Source organism: Scylla paramamosain, chromosome 38, assembly GCF_035594125.1.
Source record: "Scylla paramamosain isolate STU-SP2022 chromosome 38, ASM3559412v1, whole genome shotgun sequence".
NCBI classification, from domain to species: Eukaryota; Metazoa; Arthropoda; class Malacostraca; order Decapoda; family Portunidae; genus Scylla; species Scylla paramamosain.
In genome coordinates, this window is record NC_087188.1 from 15,476,235 (window position 1) to 15,496,869 (window position 20,635).

General features: G+C 39.9%; 3 protein-coding genes across 6 annotated transcripts in view; 2 read left to right on the forward strand and 1 right to left on the reverse strand.

Annotated features, from left to right (window-relative positions):
* LOC135091888 (troponin C, isotype gamma-like) overlaps positions 1 to 9,627 on the forward strand; it is an 18,152-nt gene extending 8,525 nt beyond the window's left edge. The window contains exons 2-7 of one of the 2 annotated variants that reach the window (XM_063989949.1): positions 1,213 to 1,240; positions 3,553 to 3,696; positions 4,084 to 4,203; positions 4,483 to 4,614; positions 6,590 to 6,948; positions 8,413 to 9,627. In XM_063989949.1, coding sequence (XP_063846019.1) covers positions 1,213 to 1,240; positions 3,553 to 3,696; positions 4,084 to 4,203; positions 4,483 to 4,614; positions 6,590 to 6,615 — 450 coding nt within the window. In that variant the 3' untranslated portion in view covers positions 6,616 to 6,948; positions 8,413 to 9,627. The remainder of the gene's footprint in view (positions 1 to 1,212; positions 1,241 to 3,552; positions 3,697 to 4,083; positions 4,204 to 4,482; positions 4,615 to 6,589; positions 6,949 to 8,412) is intronic. The other variant, XM_063989948.1, reaches the window with a different exon arrangement.
* The window catches only part of LOC135091884 (anaphase-promoting complex subunit 2-like), a 74,968-nt gene extending 54,380 nt beyond the window's left edge, over positions 1 to 20,588 (reverse strand). For all 3 annotated transcript variants that reach the window (XM_063989943.1, XM_063989942.1, XM_063989940.1), the window contains exons 1-2: positions 19,427 to 20,588; positions 18,796 to 18,881 (exon numbers count right to left, since the gene is read on the reverse strand). The gene's annotated coding sequence lies outside the window, so the exon portion shown is untranslated. The remainder of the gene's footprint in view (positions 1 to 18,795; positions 18,882 to 19,426) is intronic.
* LOC135091890 (troponin C, isotype gamma-like) lies at positions 12,202 to 16,955 on the forward strand. Its single transcript, XM_063989951.1, has 6 exons — positions 12,202 to 12,304; positions 14,482 to 14,509; positions 15,128 to 15,271; positions 15,598 to 15,717; positions 15,913 to 16,044; positions 16,445 to 16,955. The coding sequence occupies exons 1-6, from the start codon at positions 12,302 to 12,304 to the stop codon at positions 16,468 to 16,470; spliced, it is 453 nt and encodes a 150-aa protein (XP_063846021.1). The 5' UTR covers positions 12,202 to 12,301; the 3' UTR covers positions 16,471 to 16,955.
* Positions 20,589 to 20,635: the final 47 nt, after the last annotated feature.

Below are 20,635 nucleotides of genomic sequence, written 5' to 3' on the forward strand. Positions count from 1 at the left end.
AGGAAAGGGCAATGACCCTTTTCCCTAACGCTTTCATTTTTGTTTATCACTATCATCCTCTTCTCCTATTTATCTCTTTACCTGTTTGTTTATCTTCTTACCTTTTGACCTCTAATGAAGCATAAGGCTATATATTTACTTGTATTAACTCGCCTATCATTAATATACCTGTACATTCATCCACCTGTCCACTTAATTATCTAAATGGGAAGGATGTGTGTGTGTGTGTGTGTGTGTGTGTGTGTGTGTGTGTGTGTGTGTGTGTGTGTGTGTGTGTGTGTGTGTATAGAAGGAAAAAAAAATCTATATTTCACTTTAGCATCTTTCTTCGTATCTATAATGAATTTGGTTGAAAGAGGGAAGAGGAGGAGGAGGAGGAAGGAAGGAAGAAGAGAAGGAAGGAAGAGCGAATGGGAGGGAGGGAGAAATAGGAGACATGGAGGAAAGAAGAGTAGGGAAGAGGAAGGATGAGAGGAAAGAGATGAGGAAAGTGAAGGAGGAGAAGGAAGAGAAGTGGGAAGGAAGAAAGAATGGGGAACTCTCTCTCTCTCTCTCTCTCTCTCTCTCTCTCTCTCTCTCTCTCTCTCTCTCTCTCTCTCTCTCTCTCTCTCTCTCTCTCTCTAAGTAGCTTAAAATATCTCCACCGCCGGAAGGGAGAGAAATCTAATTTTTCCTCCATCCATCATGCCTTCCTCCTCCTCCTCCTCCTCCTCCTCCTCCTCCTCCTCCTCCTCCTCCTCCTCCAACTCCTCCTCTTCATAATTTACTTCCTCCGTTTTCCTTACCTTATACTCTTTCCTTTCACCCATAATCTCTCTCTCTCTCTCTCTCTCTCTCTCTCTCTCTCTCTCTCTCTCTCTCTCTCTCTCTCTCTCTCTCTCTCTCTCTCTCTCTCTCTCTCTAAACATAAAAGGAAGGAAAGACTGTATGCAAATGAAGAAGAAGGGAAGAGGAATGGGAGAGGAAGAGGGAAAGGAAGAGGCGGAGAGGACGAGTTGTTTAAAGGGGTGTTTAAAGGGACTGAGGAGAGGAAGGAAGGGAGAGGAGGGAACGTTATGATGATTAATGGGGAAATGCATTATTTGAAGCTATAATACACTAATGACAAGGAGGAGGAGGAGGAGGAGGAGGAGGAGGAGGAGGAGGAGGAGGAGGAGGAGGAGGAGGAGGAGGAGGAGGAACAGTATCCTAAGACTGCATTTTCTCTCGCAGGACTCCCTGGACAAGGAGCAGATCAGCGGTAAGACAAAGGGCGTCTCAGTCACCGCCTCCTTCAGGAAGTAGAATAACATTAACACCTGTCTTTAATTACTCTAAGCTGGCTCACCTATAATACCTGAGATTCTATGTATATTTCTATATGTATATGTGTATGTATATTTGTATGCGCCAGTCCGTTGCAATAATTCTTAGTTATTTTGTGTTGACCATGTATCATTTGTGTGTATGTGTGTGTATGTGTATGTGTGTATATGCTCCCGAGCCTGCTGATCTTATGACTGGCTGACTGACTGACTGGCTGATTGACTGGCTGACTAATTGAATGACTAACTGGATGACTGACTGCCTCATTGGTTGACTAAGTGGTTCAATGAATTTTTCACTGGTTGATTGAGTGACTTGCTGACCGATTAACTGGCTGAGTAACTGGCTGATTGACTAAATAAGTGGCTGACTGAATGACTGCATAACTAATGCCCTAATTATCTGACTTTCTAAATGACTGATTTCTTATGTGAGAGACTGATTACATGACTGACTGAGTGGCTGGCTATTTATTGTTTAACTAGCTGGCAAAGTTAACTCTCTCTCTCTCTCTCTCTCTCTCTCTCTCTCTCTCTCTCTCTCTCTCTCTCTCTCTCTCTCTCTCTCTCTCTCTCTCTCCACGGACGCTCGCAACGCCCTGGGCCGCAGCGTGCGCTCAGCTGACCTCTTTTGTTACAGAGTCAAGTGGATCATGACCCCAGGGAAGGTAGGCTCCGCGCCACCACCACCACTACCACCACGCCCTCCACCACCACACCTCCCATTCTATATCGCCCCTGTTATAATTTTTCCTTTGACGTATCTTGTTGTGTCTTGCATTCTTTAGTTTCCCCTGTTTTCCATTGCCTGTTCTGCTTTCATAGGAATAAGGAAACGCGTATGTAATTCCTATGTGATCTGTTAATTATTTACCTGGTTATCTTAGTTAATTAACCTGTATAAAAGAAAACACACAGAATATGGCAAGGTATTTGAACCTCTCCTACAAGTAAATTTACTGAAAAGCATAGTTACTTGGAATTTATTAACCACAAAAGGGCATATAAAGCACTGATATGACTATGGTATAGCTACAACTTGTTTTATGATGCTCTGTCACTCTTACTAACGCAAGGAAAAGCCTCAGTCACTCACTCTCCTGCTAACTCTGTCACGTCTGTAAGCATGTATACTGTTCCTCGCTCTCTTCCAAGGCACAACATTCCCAAGTCACCCCTGCAATACTTCATAACTTCATGTTGCACTAAGAGTTTTGACTTTTAAGGATTTTTGGGGTTATTTTTAATTATCAGTAAAGATTTTGAAAGATTTTTATTTATTTATTTTTTATTTATTTATTTTATTTTATTTTTTTGAGGATTTGTTTGTTATTCTCAGCAAAAAAATTGGAAGATTTCTTAAAACAAAGCAAAAATCGAGTGATACACTTTTTTTTTTAACAAACATTCAAGTTTTAATTTTTCTAAATTTTCATTTGTTAACAAAATGAATTTACAGTTCAAACAACTTTTCTCATCACTTCACTCGTGTAACACGACTTTCCTTCACTCACGTCAAACACACATCACCCCACGTCACACATCACACCCAAACACTTCCGCAAAACACTCCCTCCCGCACCCCTCACCCTCACCCTCACCCTCACCTTCTTCACGCACGCTTAGTACAAACCATCAACGAAGCGAAATGTGAACCCCCACCTCCCATATTCTTTCGAACTCAGCTTTGCGACACTGCCCAAAACGCCGGACAGATGTCACCCCAATTTTTCGCATTCCCCCCGCATTTTTTCCCTCTTCTCCCCTCCCTCCTCCCTTGCAATTACCTGAAGGGGAGCCGGATGGGGAGAAATCCTCGGTAATGCTGCAGGTTGTCCCCCATACCCCCAAAATCCCCCAAATAGAGGGAGACTCTTGATATTTTATGCTATGTTATTTTGTTTTTTATTGGTGTGTTTGAGCAGGTAGGTGAGTTAGTTATGTTTTACCTTTTCCCTACAGGTAAGTAAATAAGGTTTCATAAAAAAAGTTTCTGTCACCTAAAGATAAAAAATAGTGACTGATGACTTTTCAAATTAACACACACACACATAAATAGAAGAAACACGTTATTTTGAATATTACGAGTATGCTAAGATCTTTCAAAGGATGACAGTAAGATAACAAATTAAATAAATAAATAGATAAAAATACTGACACATGGAAACACACACACACACACACACACACACACAAAGCTCTCCCCAGCCCTCCTACACCTTCTTCACCGTCTCCCACGCCCCCACAGGTCTGCGCAAGGCCTTCGATGCTTTCGACACAGAGAAGAAGGGCGCCATCAATGTGGAAACCATCTCCACCATCCTGAGAATGATGGGCGTCAGGGTGTCTGAGAGCAACCTGCGTGAGATCATCAGCGAGGTCGACGAAGACGGTGAGATAGAGAGATAGAGAGATAGAGACATACATACATACATACATACATACATACATAGAGATAGAGATAAACATACCTTCGAAAATAGAGAGATAGAGAGATAGAGAAATACATACATACATACATACATACATACATAGAGATAGAGATAAACATACCTTCGAAAATAGAGAGATAGAGAGATAGAGAAATACATACATACATACATACATACATACATACATAGAGATAGAGATAAAATACCTTCGAAAATACATTCATATACTGATATATTGACTGACTGAATAATTAACTGATAACTTCACTGATAAATTACTGACTGATTATTTACTGATTACGTGACTCACTGATTAACTGACTGACTCCTCCTCCCTCCTCACGCAGGCTCTGGTGAACTCGAGTTTGAGGAATTCTGTGCCCTGGCCGCCAAGTTCCTTATTGAAGAGGATGAGGAGTCACTGAAGGCGGAGCTGAAGGAAGCTTTCCGTATCTATGACAAGCAGGGTAAGGATTCATTGTTCATCTTTCGCCCGTAATGAAAAATGTTTCTTGCCACTATTTTCCAAGGCTACAGAGATGATTAGCCGGGTTATCTATGACTGTTTCTTCTGCTGATAATGTGAAAGGCTTGTTGATGTGTCACTAGAACAGTTAAAACACCCTTAAAAACCCGCGTAGCTTCAACTAGGTCCTTTTGAAATGACGGAGCTACGTTGCAGAAGTGTTTTATACCATACAGAGCTTTCTTTAATTATTTTTTTACCGCTTGTCGTCCACCCGCAGGCGACGGTTACATCACGACGAAGACACTGAAGGAGATCCTGCGTGAACTGGACAACAAACTGACGGAGGAAGACCTGGATGGCATCATTGACGAGGTGGACGAGGACGGCTCCGGCACCCTCGACTTTGACGGTACGACTACTGAAGAAGGGGAAGGGAGTGAGAGGAAGGGAAATAGGTGGTAGGGCCAGAAATGGGTAGGAGAAGAGAAAGAGAAGGGGAAGAACAGAGGAAAAGAAGTGTGGATAAGGAAAGGCGAAGGAAGGGAAAGGAAGAGAAAGAAGTGGAGAAGTGGATGTGGGAAAAGAAGAGAAAGGGAAAGAAGAGTAATGGGAAGGAGGAAGGGAGGGAAAGAGGAAGAGGAAGAGGTCGCAGGTGAGAGATAGGGAAAGGAAGGGAAGAACTGGGAAATGCAGAGAGAGAGGAAAGGAAGGGAAAGTAAATGGAAGTTGGAGGAAAGTGTTGAAGAAGCAAACATCGAAAAAGAAAAAAAGACAAAAAGGAAGAAATAGGGTAAGATTGCCTGATAGAAAAGAGAAGGAAGGAATAAGACAGAAAGACGGAAAGATAGGAAGAAAGGCAAGGAAAAAGAAAACATAATCAGACCTACAATAGTTAACACACCTATCAAAAACTCAACATTAGGCAGATTTTTACACCTTTCAGTTCCGGCCTTTAAATCCCTCTATCAATATACAATTTCATTCCCCTATGCCCACCCACGAATAGGCCTATACAGGTAGGCTTTAATAACTACCCAGATTGCTTTCAGATTCGTGCATGGGAAGGACGAGTAAGGAAAAATATTAAATGTGTTTTGTGTTTCCAGATTTAAATTTTCAAGAAGATAGAGAGGATGGGTTGACACGTGACTTGTCCTTGTAATACGGGAGTTTTCATTGGTGTTTTTATGTGGTTTATTTGCAACAGTGAAATATAACTAGGGAAGTGATGATTTCATTCTCAATTTAGCTCTTGATAAGAATTAATACGAAAAGAATCTTCCCAGGTTCTTGATAATGATAGCTTCGAAAATTAAACTTTAAGATTTCTACCTACGTTCTTGATAATAATAACTTCATGAATTAAACTGGAAAAAAAAATTGTTAATAACTAAACTACACTAAAAAAAATAATGTCTTAGGATTTTTTCAAAATTAACAAAAAAAAAAAAATCAGATGAATTATAACTTTTAAATATTTCTGATTGTAATTTACACTTTTTTTTTATGGTAGTAATGATGCATAAAAAAAAAAAAATCTCTTAAAAAATCATAAAATCTTGAATACCTCTAAACTTGCAAAACTTTCCCCCGACACAACACAACCTGACTCATGATTATTACCACCTGTCAATTACTACATTCTTCTCTTGAATTACCTGTCACTCCTTACCGACCCTACCTCCTGACCTCCACACCCTTCCCTGATCCGTGCCTGAGTTCCGAGACTGCTACAGACACTTGGACAAACATGAGGCAAATTTACGAACCAAATATATCAAACATGCACTGGAAAAAACTCAATCAATATTCGATCTCTTCTTTTATCCTTCAAAATTCTACAAGATTTTTTGATTAATTTGAGAAGTGTTGGCAGTCAGAGGTTGGTAAGGGACAGAAGGGTGACGGAGGTGGTTAGGGAGAAAAACCTTTCCTTTTTTCTATACTCGTAAGAACGCATGCTGGTCGTTCTTCGGTGTTGTAAGACGCTCCTTTATGACGAGTTATGTAGTTATGAGTGTTGTTATTGGTGTATGGTGGTTGTTCCTGATGCTCCCCCCCCCTCTCTCTCTCTCTCTCTCTCTCTCTCTCTCTCTCTCTCTCTCTCTCTCTCTCTCTCTCTCTCTCTCTCTCTCTCTCTCTCCCGATAAATAGATTTTTTTCCCATCCGATTTTTTTAATGATTTTAAAAATACAGTTTTTTCATCAAATTTTTGTACGCCACTATAGTGATGTATTTCTCTCTCTCTCTCTCTCTCTCTCTCTCTCTCTCTCTCTCTCTCTCTCTCTCTCTCTCTCTCTCTCTCTCTCTCTCTCTCTCTCTCTGAGTCGTATTGTTACTGGCGTTCACCCTCATCTTTTCTTTCCCTCTTTTTCTGTTTCAGAGTTCATGTCTATGATGGCCGGCTAAAGAAACTCCATCTTCATCTTCATCTTCCTCTTCCTCCTCCTCCTCCTCGTCCTCGTTCTCGTCCTCCTCCTCCTCCTCCTCCCGCTCCTGTTCATCTTTCTTCCATCCGTCGTCCCTTATGCCCACACTCCCTCTTCTCATCCTAAATAATGCCCGCTATTTCATACCATCTATGGAATCATTTGAGAGGTGGCCTTCCTCCTCCTCCTCCACCTCCTTCCCATCTTTAGCACAGCCACGATCATCTTGTGAAGGCCAATTGGGTAATAAGCGAGCACAGGAAGGAAATGAACACAAAGGATAAGCTAACACAGAATTCCAGCACTGCTTTGTGTATGTGAAGTCTTTGGTGTGACTTGTGACGCGAAGCTTGTCGATTTCCACACAACAAACAGAAGCTGCTTTTATTTCTGATTTTATGACAAGACAGTAATACGAGTAATTTGCAGACGACAAATAGAAGCTACTTTTCATCCTGAGTACTTCGTGACAATGCAGTGATAGGAGTAATAACAGTAACTATTTTTTTTTTTACTTTTTTTTTAAGTGGCGATAATTAGAAGGAAAATATATGTATACACCTGCCAATAATGGTAATTTCTTAGGTAACATAACAGATGACTTGATAATTAAACAAATAACACACTCATACAATTGTTCATCAATTAGTAAAGTTTAGGTTAGTTTACGATGCACCTAAAAGACAACTTGACTCTATGTAACTTGGAGAACCACACAACACATGAAAAACAAATGAACTTATTGTACGATCAAACATAAAAGATGTAATCGTTAGATTACGGATAGTTTTTCGATCTCGAATTAACTTACATGACAAGATAAGCTTGCATCAGCCTACAGGAGACAGAAAAGATAGACCTAAGATTACTATAGTACTGTGATTTAGGCCTAAGGCGAGAAACAGGGCTAACTAACTGACAGGAAGGTTTGAGCTCTGCGGTTCTAACTCGAGACCAGAGTAACTCACCCTTGCGTCTCACAAACTCTCTTCGCTCTACACGTCTTGTCTTCGCTGGCAAATTTGTGTATGCATTTAGGTATGTACGTCTGCCCAACTAGGGTCAAGCGTATGTACGTACGTATGTGTACATATTTCACCAGTAATGTACGTGTGTTACTTTACAGGCAGTCTCACTTTTCATTTCAGTTGACGCTGTTGTTGTTTTCTCTCTTTCTCTTTACCTAACCGTATTCCGTTCCATTTGTAAGGTTGTCTGAAATTCACACTTTTCTCTATGTGAGAACCTTCTGCTGCCTTTGCTCTTGCATTAAGGCTCGCATTCTTAAACGATTCTCCGCCTAACCAACACTACTTTTAATAGCGGAAGTTGTTTTCAAGGGTGTTTCTCTTTTATGATTCTTTTAATTTCACAAGGACTACGACTAATTATCCTTATGAGAAAACACGTTTATTTTCAGTATGTAGTGGAGGCTTAATTTTCAAAGGTATTTTTATAATTCTGATAATATGACAAGGATTCTGCATCACCCAAAATAATTTCACTAATTATCTTCATGGGAGAACCCGGCTGCTTTCAACATGCTGTAGCGCAAGTTTAGCTTTCGAGGTGTTTCCCTGATTATGGTCATTGCTGACTAATGATCCTTGTGAGAGAACGCTGTTTAAGAATACGGGCCTTAGAGACACGGCTAAGCTCTCTGTAGCCTCTATGTCACCATTTTGTAAGCGTACGTGTGTATGTGCACGTAGGTGTAAGAGTGGGGTGTGAAATGTAAGTGTCTCTCTTTATAGTATGTCTTCTTACTCCTTTTCAGAATTTGTGGCGATGATGGCTGGTTAACTCTGCTTCCTGTCCACTACTCATAACACTACAGTAGTTTACTTAACGCTTGCATGATTCTACCATTACCTAAGGTTACTTGCATGGTATACAGCTCACACACTCAGTCACTCTACTTCTCACTCTCCCTCATCGCTTACTCAACACCAACATTGCCACTCACCTCCTCTTTCCTACTCTTACTCCTCTTCCTCCTCAACCTCTTCCTGCTTGTCTTCCTACTCCTACTCTTGCAAGACGCGTCCTTAATAAGGGTCCGCGGCGCCTCAAAAAACAAATGCCTTTTCTCACTTTCAGAGTTCATGGAAATGATGACCGGTTAATAGTCTCCCCTAACCCTTCCCCCCACCATCCACCTCAAAACCTTAGAAAAAGTGCTGTAACAAAGAACACAACGAGACAAGTACTATAACATCATCTACCCATAAGACCTGTTCCCAATCACCACCATCTATCTACCACAATCCAACCAACCACCACCCTCACTTTTCCTTCAACACCCTAAGTTAACGCCACAATCAGCGACTCTCAGCTCCAGAGATAAAGTCAAAACAGAATTTGACCTGATCTCTGCCGTCACGAGGAGGATATGGACCACGCCAGCTAACTCGAGCAGCCAGACAGTGCTACACCAAGCCAAGAGTTCCCGTCCACGAGTATCAAGCCGAAAGTATAGCCAAGGTCAGAGGAGAGTCCACGCTACTGACAAGACTGAAGAGAGAAAGATGTCGAGAATCCACCTACAAACGGCAAAGAAAATTAAAAGTCAAATAAGAAGAGGAATGAAGTCGAGAATCGAGGGCGACAACCAAGAAGAATTCCTGGTTCGCCTCAACAACACCAGCCTCACCACTAACAACACCAGCAGCACCTTTGTCAGCGTGGGCAGGAGGCAACCCGTCTAAACTAAAATAAATGACCAGGATGCCCGTCTGTCTGTCCATATCTGTCTGTCCGTCTGTCTGTTTGTCTTGAGGGGAGAGGAAGCTTTTAAATCTTCCAAACTTCACATATACCTTTCAATGTTACACTTTCTTTTATAACCATATTATATTTTTCTCTTTTAATATTTATCCTCAGTTATCAAAGGATCTTCATTATATATATTATTATCATTATCAACATCTTCACGTTCCTGGATTTGCTGTTTTGTGACATCAATAAACAGTGACAACAATGACAAAAGGAATGTGTCTTTCACTAGCCCTGCCCTCACCAACACAAACAACACTTGGGAACTCTCTCTCTCTCTCTCTCTCTCTCTCTCTCTCTCTCTCTCTCTCTCTCTCTCTCTCTCTCTCTCTCTCTCTCTCTCTCTGAACACGACAAATATTCTGCTTATTACACACACGCACATGCGCACACGCACACACACACACACACACACACACACACACACACACACACACACACACACACACACACACACACACACACACACACACACACACACACACTAAGAAAAGAAAGAAGAAGAAAAAGAAGAAGAAGAAAGAAAGAGAGAAAGAAAGAAATAAGAAAGAAAGAAAGAAAGGAAGAAAGGAAGGAAGGAAGGAAGGAAGGAAGAGAAAAGAAATAAATTAATCAGCAGAGAAAGAGAGAGAGAGAGAGAGAGAGAGAGAGAGAGAGAGAGAGAGAGAGAGAGAGAGAGAGAGAGAGGCGGAGTGTTGGCGTTATAAGGAGTGTGTGTGTAGGCGGTGGTGGTGGTAGTGCTGCTGCTGCTGCTGCTGCTGCTGCTGCTGCTGCTGCTGCTGCTACCAGCCAAACTCCACACGCTAAAAATAAAAGCTATTCAGCAAAAGACGACTTGGAGGGAGAAAGATAAAGGCAACACGTCTCTCTCTCTCTCTCTCTCTCTCTCTCTCTCTCTCTCTCTCTCTCTCTCTCTCTCTCTCTCTCTCTCTCTCCGATGCGTTCCATTATCAAACCAAAAACTCGTTAAAGATTTTTCCATTATCGTAATTTACCATGAGATCTTTATTATTTATAGTCAAAACACTGGCATTACGTTTTTTTTTTTTTAATGAAATACTCAGTGCACTCAAATACTTCACTATGTAGTCACTCAAGTTCATGTAATAATAATTCATTCATGTTACTTAAAGTCCATAACTGCATGACTCAAACTCATATTTCGTTTTCTTCGCATAAATTAAGTTTGAATGCATCCACTCCGTTTTTCTCCAAATATTTAGGTCAGACGCAAATAAACTTTTAAAACGTAAGGAGCAAGCCATATGCGGAGAGAGAGAGAGAGAGAGAGAGAGAGAGAGAGAGAGAGAGAGAGAGAGAGAGAGAGAGAGAGAGAGAGAGAGCTGATATCCGCAGATAATAAAATAACATAAAATAAAAAAAAAGCAAAAAAAATAATGACCAACAAAATAAAAGAACAAAATACAATCAAATCATTCTACTCTCTCTCTCTCTCTCTCTCTCTCTCTCTCTCTCTCTCTCTCTCTCTCTCTCTCTCTCTCTCTCTCTCTCTCTCTCTCTCTCTCTCTCTCTCTCTCTCTCTCTCTCTAAGTGACAGATGAAAGAATCTGACCGACTGACTGACAGGCAAGAGAGAGAGAGAGAGAGAGAGAGAGAGAGAGAGAGAGAGAGAGAGAGAGAGAGAGAGAGAGAGAGAGAGAGAGAGAGAGAGAGAGAGAAAGGTAAGCAAGCAAAACAAACAGACAAACAAACAAACTGGAAACTAACACCGAAGTCGTGCATGGACAGACAGACAGGTAAACATTCCAAAAGATGAGAAAAAGGATTGGATTCTGAGAGGTGGAGAACTGAAGTGGTGGAGGAGGAAAAGAAAAAGGATGAAAAATGGAGGAAACCAAGGGAAAGGATAATTAAGGAGAGAAGATGTTGGAGGAATAAGTGATATAGAGAAAAATAATGGAAGAAGAGTAAAAGGATGTGAGGAAAGAAATAAAAGGATAGAAATTGAAACTGTAGGAGGATTAAATAGTGAAAAAATTAAGGAAACGAAAGATGAAGAAAGAACAGGAGGTGGAAGAGGAAGGAAAATGAATATGAGAAGAGTGCAACGGATAATAAGTGGAGGGGGAAGAAAGAGGAACAGAAAAGTGGAAGAAGAGATGAAAAAATATGGATAAATACGAGTAAATAGTGGAGGAGGAATGAGAAAAAGAAGAGGAAAGTAAGAGGCATATGAAAAGAGGTGGATGAGAATAGAATAACACGAAGGAAGAAAAGGAGGTGGAAAAAAACAAAACAGACGAGTCAGGAAGAGGGGAAAAATAGAAGAAGAAAAGAAATATAAGAAAAGGTGGATAAAGATAGAATAACATACAAAATTAATTAGCACAGGTTTTATATAGTGGATTTGTCATATTGTGAAGGCGACACACACACACACACACACACACACACACACACACACACACACACACAACACCCCTGTATCTGACTCCACCCATTAACCTCCTTCCACCTCACTCAAGATCTTCCACCACCACCACCACCACCACCGCTCCATCATTACACACACACACCACCCCTCACCCATATTTAAACTTTAGAAAACGACTGTAAATCAAGGGAGTTAACGGAAATAGAAGAGAGAGAGGGAGAAAGGGAGAAAGAGAGGAAGAGGGAGAGAGGGAGAGAAGATACCGCCACACCTCGCGTAATGGAGACTAAGAGAGGGGGAGGGAGAGAGAGAGGGGATAGGTGAAGGAAAAAAAGGGGGGTAGAGGAAGGGGGTGGTGTACCAGGCATTTCACATCATGTAAAAATAGTGAGAAATAAAAGGGAGGTGGTAGGGGGCGGCGCGCCTCACACGAGTCCAGAGAAGCGAGGGGACACCATCATCACCACCCATCACCACCATTACACTACAGCAAAGGATGGTGAGTGCATTCCTACACCGACGATGAAAGTTGAGAAGGCCTTAGTGTCAATATTTATCCTGTGCTAACACCACCACTAGTCTGTCATCACTAGGGTATCACCACTCATCACGAAATCACCATCACTCATCACAAACGCACCACCACTCACCACTATCACTACTATTCATCACAAATTCATCATCACTCATCATACAACTCACCAGTCATCACAAAAAAAAAAACACCAGTCATCACTATTAGATTCATCACCACTGCAAAAATGATCACGCTTGCTATCACCACACCGTCATCACCATCACGTCACCAAATTCACCATCATCACCACTGTCATCCATTACGCCATAAACGTCACTGCACCATCATCACCATACGGTACAATCACCACTGTAATGATGCAGTGAGAATGCACACTGTAAAAGGGAAATGGTGATGAGTGATAGTGATGATGGCTGTGGTGATGGTAAAAAAAAAAAAATTATGACACGGAGACTGCAAGTGACAAAAAATAAATAAATAAATAAGATAATAATAATAATAATAATAATAATAAAAAAAAAATATATATATATATATATATATATATATATATATATATATATATATATATATATATATATATATATATATATATATATATATATATATATATATATATATATATATATATATATATATATATATATGCAAATTAATAGATATACGAGGGATTGAAAGAAACAAGCAAAATAAATAAATAGATAAATAAATAAATAATAATAAGCTGTGTGTGTTTGTGTGTGTGTGTGTGTGTGTGTGTGTGTGTGTGTGTGTGTGTGTTGTGCGCAAGGGAGACTAAACTTGGAGTGTGGGCGTGGTGGTGGACAGGAGTGAGGAAGCGAGGAAGCAGGAAAATGAAGAAGAGGGAGGAAGAGAAGGAGGGAGAGAGAGGAAGAATTCTGGAGGAAGAATTAGGCGCGTTATTTTTGGTATGCGAGTGAGATTAATAAAAGAGAAGTAAAGTTTCCTCCTCTTCCTCTTCCTCTTCCTCCTTCTTCACCTCCTTTGCATTCCTTTGTATTCTTCCTCCTCCTTCTCCTCCTTCTCCTCAAACAACTAAATAAAAATAACAGCGTTTAAACTTCCACTTTAAAACTTAGTAGTAACAGTAGTAGTAGTAGTAGTAGTAGTAGTAGTAGTAGTAGTAGTAGGAGGAGGAGGAGGAGGAGGAGGAGGAGGAGGAGGAGGAGGAGGAGGAGGAGGAGGAGGAGGAGGAGTCAGTGTGAAAATCTAAAGTTACACGTGATAAAACTGCAGAGAGAGAGAGAGAGAGAGAGAGAGAGAGAGAGAGAGAGAGAGAGAGAGAGAGAGAGAGAGAGAGAGAGAGAGGAGTTTGCAGCTGCTTGTTAACAGTGGGTTGTGCAAGGCCAGGTGAGAGAGAGAGAGAGAGAGAGAGAGAGAGAGAGAGAGAGAGAGAGAGAGAGAGAGAGAGAGAGAGAGAGAGAGAGAGAGAGAGAGAGAGAGAGAGAGAGAAGAGGGGGGGGGAGGGAATAGTGAGAGCGAGGAAGATAAAGTGAGAGAAGGGAGAGTGGGAGGGAGGGAGGGAGGGAGGGAGAAGCAGACAGGGTGGTACGGAAAGATGGGGAGAAAGGAAGGAAGGAAGGAGGGTGGGACGGGTTGGGAAGATTAACGAGGCACAGGAGAGAAAAGGGTGAGAGAGATATATGGAGCGGGAGAGGTAAAAGGGGAAAAGCACGTACTGAAATGTGTCTAGGCACGGGAAGAAGAAGAAGAAGAAGAAGAAGAAGAGGAAGAAGAAGAAGAAGAATGAAGGAAACATGGACACAATTTGAATTCCTACTTCTATTTATTTTATTTCCCAGGAAGTTATTTAAACCTCACTAACTGATTTATTGCTAATCATTATTACAGTTATTATATTTGCTATTATTTTATCTATTTTTTTCGTTTTATTGTTTTATTCTGATTTGCTTTTTCTATTCATTTAACGCTAAATATCCTTGTATCTATAACAGCTGTATATATTTTGTGTTCCCAACGTGATTTATTTGCACATTTATCTTTTTGATTTGTCTTTTTTTTTTATTTCGCACTTAATTAACTTCAAGGATCACCTCCAGTCAATCTCATATAAAAATAATACGTGCTTTATTTACTAACAACAACATGTCTTGCAGGATTCCCTTGAAGCTGAACAGATCGAGGGTATGTATGCAATATATGTGTGCATGAATCTAGTGTTTATTCTGAATGTGTGTTTTCGTCCTTCGCTGTGTTAGTCTGTGCGGCGCCGTCAGTAGTTTAAGGTGTGGGTAAGTGTGGGTGGGTGTAGGTGGGTGTAGGTATAGTTTAGCATCTTACGAGTGTACTCTGTTTAACAGTTCACAGCGCTTAAAACAATGAAATCTTTAGAAGCATCGACAAGAAAGAAAAAGCGGAATTATAAGATTAGAATTAGCCATTTCTAACCAGTATGCATAATGCTTGGAGGTGTGTGTAGGGCAGGAAGAAGTGTCTCACAGTGGTTTGTAATCAAGAAAAAAATATATATAACAAATATTAAAGAAAGTATTCAGTCAATGACCACCAGTAACATTACCTCTACTTTCAAAAGGTTCCAATTGAAGTCACACGGGTTTTTAAGGATGCTTTAATCATTCTAGAGAAAAATTAACAGGATTTCTACATTATTAACTGGATACGCAGTCTTGAAAACCCGGCTAATCATCTCTGTGGCCTTTGAAAGTAGTCGTGGTGAGAGCCAAGCGTTAAAGAAAAGGACCTAAAATTTTAACTAACACTCGTCTCCCCGCCTCTGTGCAGCTCTGCGTAAGGCCTTTGACTCCTTCGACACGGACAAGAAGGGCGCCATCACCACGGAGACAGTGGGAACCATCCTGAGAATGATGGGGGTCAAGATCTCAGAGAAGAACCTACAGGAAGTTATCGCAGAGACGGATGTAGATGGTGAGGTGATAAGACGTGGAGTTATTTTGATAGAGTTCGCCTTTTATATTTTGGTTCCCGTTTTCTTTTTTTATTGATCGCTGAATGAAAGAGTCAGTATACATTGTGTCAGCGTTTATCTGTTTCTGTGATTTTAAGCTATTTCAATTAAGCTTCTTTTCTATTTTTTTTTTTTTTATCTCTTTATCTCGTGTCTTGAAACTCTGATGCTAAACAACTTCCACATCAGTTCTTTAGCAATGTATTTATGCGAAGCTTCAATATCTATATTCCCCAAACATTTCTGCTCATTGTATTTATCTCTACTTCATTATTTCCTCCTTCAGGCTCCGGGGAGTTGGAGTTTGAGGAGTTCGTGGAGTTGGCAGCCAAATTCCTTATAGAAGAGGACGAGGAGGCGCTGAAGGAGGAGCTGCGTGAGGCCTTTCGCATCTACGACAAGGGAGGTGCGTGGTGCAGGGAGCTCTTGGGTTTGGGGGACTTGGAGAGGACGAGGGTGGGTGGAAGTGAGGAGAATGTAACGAACCAGAAGGGAGAGAAAAGGAAGAAGAAAAACAGTGCGTGAGAGGAAGGGAAATAATGTAGTGTTCGCATTCCCTTCAGTCACTCAGTTCCATTTACTGCTTGACTTCCTCCCGCAGGCGACGGCTACATCACCACGGAAACGCTGAGAGAGATATTGCGGGAGTTAGACAACAGGCTGACAGAGGAGGACTTGGATGGCATCATAGAGGAGGTGGACGAGGACGGCTCCGGCACGCTGGACTTTGACGGTGTGTGTGTGTGTGTGTATGTGTGTGATACGCTGTCAGATCATATGACGCGGAAAGGGAAGCATAAGGAAAGAGACGAAAAGAGATGAAGAAAGGAGAATCAGAATATTTTTTGTCTATTCACTTATTCTGCTCTGTTATTTTGTATGTTTGTTATTGTTTGTCTTTAAATACTCCAGTTACTTTGTTTACAAAGTTTCGTTTCCACAGAAATGATCAGCAGCGTTCTCATGAGTGTTTCTACAGTTAATTACATGGAAATCTTATTAATTTGTCACTAGAACCGTAAAATCACTCTTAAAACCCGTATCACTTCAACTAGAGCTTTCGAAAGTAATAGGGGTGCGACACTGTGTTTCAGAATATGGCTCTAAGTCTCATAACAAACTATCTTTTCCAGAGTTCATGGAGATGATGTCTGGTTAACGTGCCTCCCACCCACTCAAGCTGCTCATTCCACTGCTACACTAATCACCCCTGCATATTATTAAGCCCATCCACTCCTGGACACCCACCCGTCCACCATACGCCGCTGCCCCGCCCACCAGCACACCAGCACCCAGACAGCTGACGCCCAAAATAAACTCATATCAATGATGACTAAAAACAGTGCAAAGATGAAACCATGGCTGCCTGTGTATGTGTGTGTGTGTGTGTGTGTGTGTGTGTGTGTGTGTTATCTTTCCAAAACTCAGCTAATGTTGTATGAATCTCTCTTTATAATTTGTCTGTAATGATTAGGTGTTGTATATCTTTGTATGGAATGTATACAGTCAAATTACACAAATTACCACATAATAAATATAAAGTCAGCTGCGATACAATACTAAACCAAAATCAGTGTCACACTTGTCACTAATTATATTATATTCTTATGTTACGGAGTTATCAGAAATAAAATGTTCAGAAAATATTCTGTTTCCTGCATCACATCACACACACACACACACACACACACACACACACACACACACACATCGTAAGGGAACGGTTGGCTGGATGATCAGCAAACGACCATAAACAAATGGATGAATGAAAACGCGCGCGCGCACATCCATATCGTAGGGCAGAGGTCGGCAACCCAGTATTAGAGAAGAGCCACTTTCTTCAGACTTGACAGGAACACAGTGCTGCTGCAGCCACACCGTAAAATATATTACGAATGTAGATTACGAAACCTAATAAATTTCCTCCATACGAAAGTTAAGTAATATAACCATAGACAAAATAGTCATACAAATTGTACCGTAGTAATAGTAACAGTAGTAGTAGTAGTAGTAGTAGTAGTAGTAGTAGTAGTAGTAGTAGTAGTAGTAGTAGTAGTAGTAGTTATAATAATGATAATAATAATAATATTAATAATAATAATAATAATAATAATAATATTATTATTATTATTATTATTATTATTATTATTATTATTATCATTATTATCATTAGTGATGATTATATCAATAGTAATAGCAGCTGTCATAAAACAAACTATAATAATAATAATTAAGTAGGAAGACACTCATTTAACTTTATAATACTATGATGGCAGCAAGTGAACAAATATGGTATATTATTTTTCTCTCTCTCATTTTTCTACGTGTCTTACGATAAGTTAGACAATTTTACGTAGGTGGCAGGAGCCGCACATGTCTCTTGAAAGAGCCGCACGCGGCTCCGGAGCCACAGGTTGTCGACCTCTGTCGTAGGGGAACGGCTGGCTGGATGATCAAACGACCGTAATTGAATGGATAAATGAACACACACACACACACACACACACACACACACACACACACACACACACACACACACTATATCATTATACTAAAACAATTGCCAAGTACTGTATTTAGATAACGTATTTTAACGTATACGATTACTCCGGAATTAACATTTTTCCCCTAAATGTACTACCAGAGTGTAAATGATCTGTACGTATGAGTGTGTGGTGTTTTGTCTGAGCTGCCTGTGTGGGACTGCCGACCTTTATAACACTCAGATACTCATACATAATGGAGCACACCACACCCATCCCTCGCTTCTTTAAATCTCACTCTTCCTTCAAAAAACACGATTGCTGAGAAAGTTAAGAACAAGCAATGTATTAAACTATATAGCAGAGTAATCTTCCTGGTATTAAGGTTTTTACACAGTAAATATCTGGTTAGTTATTCTCTGTTTTGGGGCAACGGCTAAGTAGAACAAATATATAAATATATACGTGTGTGTGTGTGTGTGTGTGTGTGTGTGTGAAAAAAAAAGAATATATATATATATATATATATATATATATATATATATATATATATATATATATATATATATATATATATATATATATATATATAATTTTTTGAGCCATCTAACGAAGCATACCATTCAAGATCCCATGTGATTCAGAGAAAACGTAGGAATGTGGTAACTTAAGCAATGACTCGTGATATATGTAACCAGTGGAATTAAACAGACGAAGAACAATGAAATATACAGAAAATACCAGATATTCTTGCCAACTCAGTACCCAGGACAAAAGAAAATTGTAAATAGACACAAAATACTAAATGACATGATAAAAATATGAGAAAAACAAACATGGGAGGTTAAGGCAAGAATTAATGTTTACTTAGAAGCCTAATTTTTCTCTTTAAGCTTACTGTTATATATCCTAAAGACAGACTAAGCGTATGGAAATAGTTAAAACGTTGATTTGATAATGTGATAATCTCTTGCCTTAACCTCAAAATGACTAACACTCACCCATCACGAGACAAGTAAAGGAACTGCAGCATACAGGCCAGATAACTTCTTGGTTTTCCCTGTTCTTATGTAAAAGACGCTGATACCTGCAGGAAAAGGAAATTCAAGGTGTCACTTAAAGATACGCAACAAGACTGGTGTACTGTAAGGTTAATGAATATAGTCATTAGTGCTAGGAATGTGATAAAATAAACACTGACATATATAAATCTTGGAAGATGATATTCTTTATTCCTATTTACACGCACTTCCTCCCGACACATATACTCACGTACTCTCTCCTAAATATCACATATTCTCCTGTCACATGCACTTCTAACTGATACATGGATAAAATAACACCAATTTTTAACGAAATGGAGTCTTCATACACCAGATATTTCAGTAAACACAAAACTCAGCTGCTTTCAAGTAAACAAAACGGTCTTTCATTTTTACCCTTAGTTACTCCACTCTGGAGGATATTAAGTCACGTGAATTAAACAATATGAAAATCACGAAATAAAAAGGAATAAAAAAAAAAGTCGTTTCTATTTACTAGCTGGAAATCCCACGTGGACTGGCCCAGAAAGAAACACCACACTCTCATACTCAAAATGGTACAACAAAAATAAAATAAGTTGAAACTTACTTGAACTAATGCGTCGAGAGCCTGCGTCACTTATTGATCATCCTTGTGGGGCTTAGTCACTGCATTCATTGGGCTATGAGCTTGGTCAATGCATTCACTGGGCTATGCAGGCTGGTCACTGCATTCATTGGTTGCATGTTGGCTGGTCACTGCATTTACTGGCTGCATGTAGGCTGTTTATATCTCATTATTAAAAAATCCAAAATACATCCCATTTATAAATATTATTATATAGGGTTGGCATACGTCCGGATTTTCCCGGACATATCCGTGAAAACGGAATTCAAGATTATCAGCCATATGCGAAGGTATAAATACGTTGAGTTTCTTTTCATTAATTTACATGTTTTCCAGTATCATATCAGGACCATAATCAGGTGTTAGTGAAGATGTCCGGAATTTTGATAGTTCATATATGGCAACCCTAAATTTTATTACATCAAAAATATATTCCTTATCATCACTCAAAATACTTTTTTACCACAAACAAAATACACCCTATTATCACCACATCCAAAATATATCTCATTATGACCACACCAAAAATACACCCTATTATTACCACATCCAAAATATATCTCATTATGACCACACCCAAAATACACTCCATTATTACCACATCCAAGATATATCTCATTATGACCAAACCCAAAATACATCCCATTATTACCACATCCAAGATATATCTTATGACCACACCCAAAATATATTCCATTATTACCATATTCAAGATAGATATCATTATGACCACACCCAAAATACACCTCATTATTACCACTCCCAAGATATATCTTATTAGGAACACATCCAAAATACACACCATTATTACCACACCTAAGATATATCTCATTATGACCACACCCAAAATACACTATTATTACCACATCCAAGATATATCTAATTATGACCAGACCCAAAATACACCCCATTATTACATCAAAGATAGATATCATTATGACCACGCCCAAAATACACCTCATTATTACCACTTCCAAGATATATCTTATTAGGAACACACCCAAAATACACCCCATTATTACCACACCCAAGATATCTCATTATGACCACACCCAAATTACTTCCCATTATCATCACATCCTGTCACCTCTCTGAATGTTATAGTCCACCTTTTCACTCGGTTCTATACACCTCTGGGCCACAACACACCACACATCATACACCCTGGCCATAACACACCACACATCCCTG

Coding starts and splice junctions, on each gene's coding strand:
- LOC135091890 (XM_063989951.1), top strand. Junction 14,510..15,127: donor TGAAGCTGAACAGATCGAGG/GTATGTATGCAA, acceptor GCCTCTGTGCAG/CTCTGCGTAAGGCCTTTGAC. Junction 16,045..16,444: donor CGGCACGCTGGACTTTGACG/GTGTGTGTGTGT, acceptor TATCTTTTCCAG/AGTTCATGGAGATGATGTCT.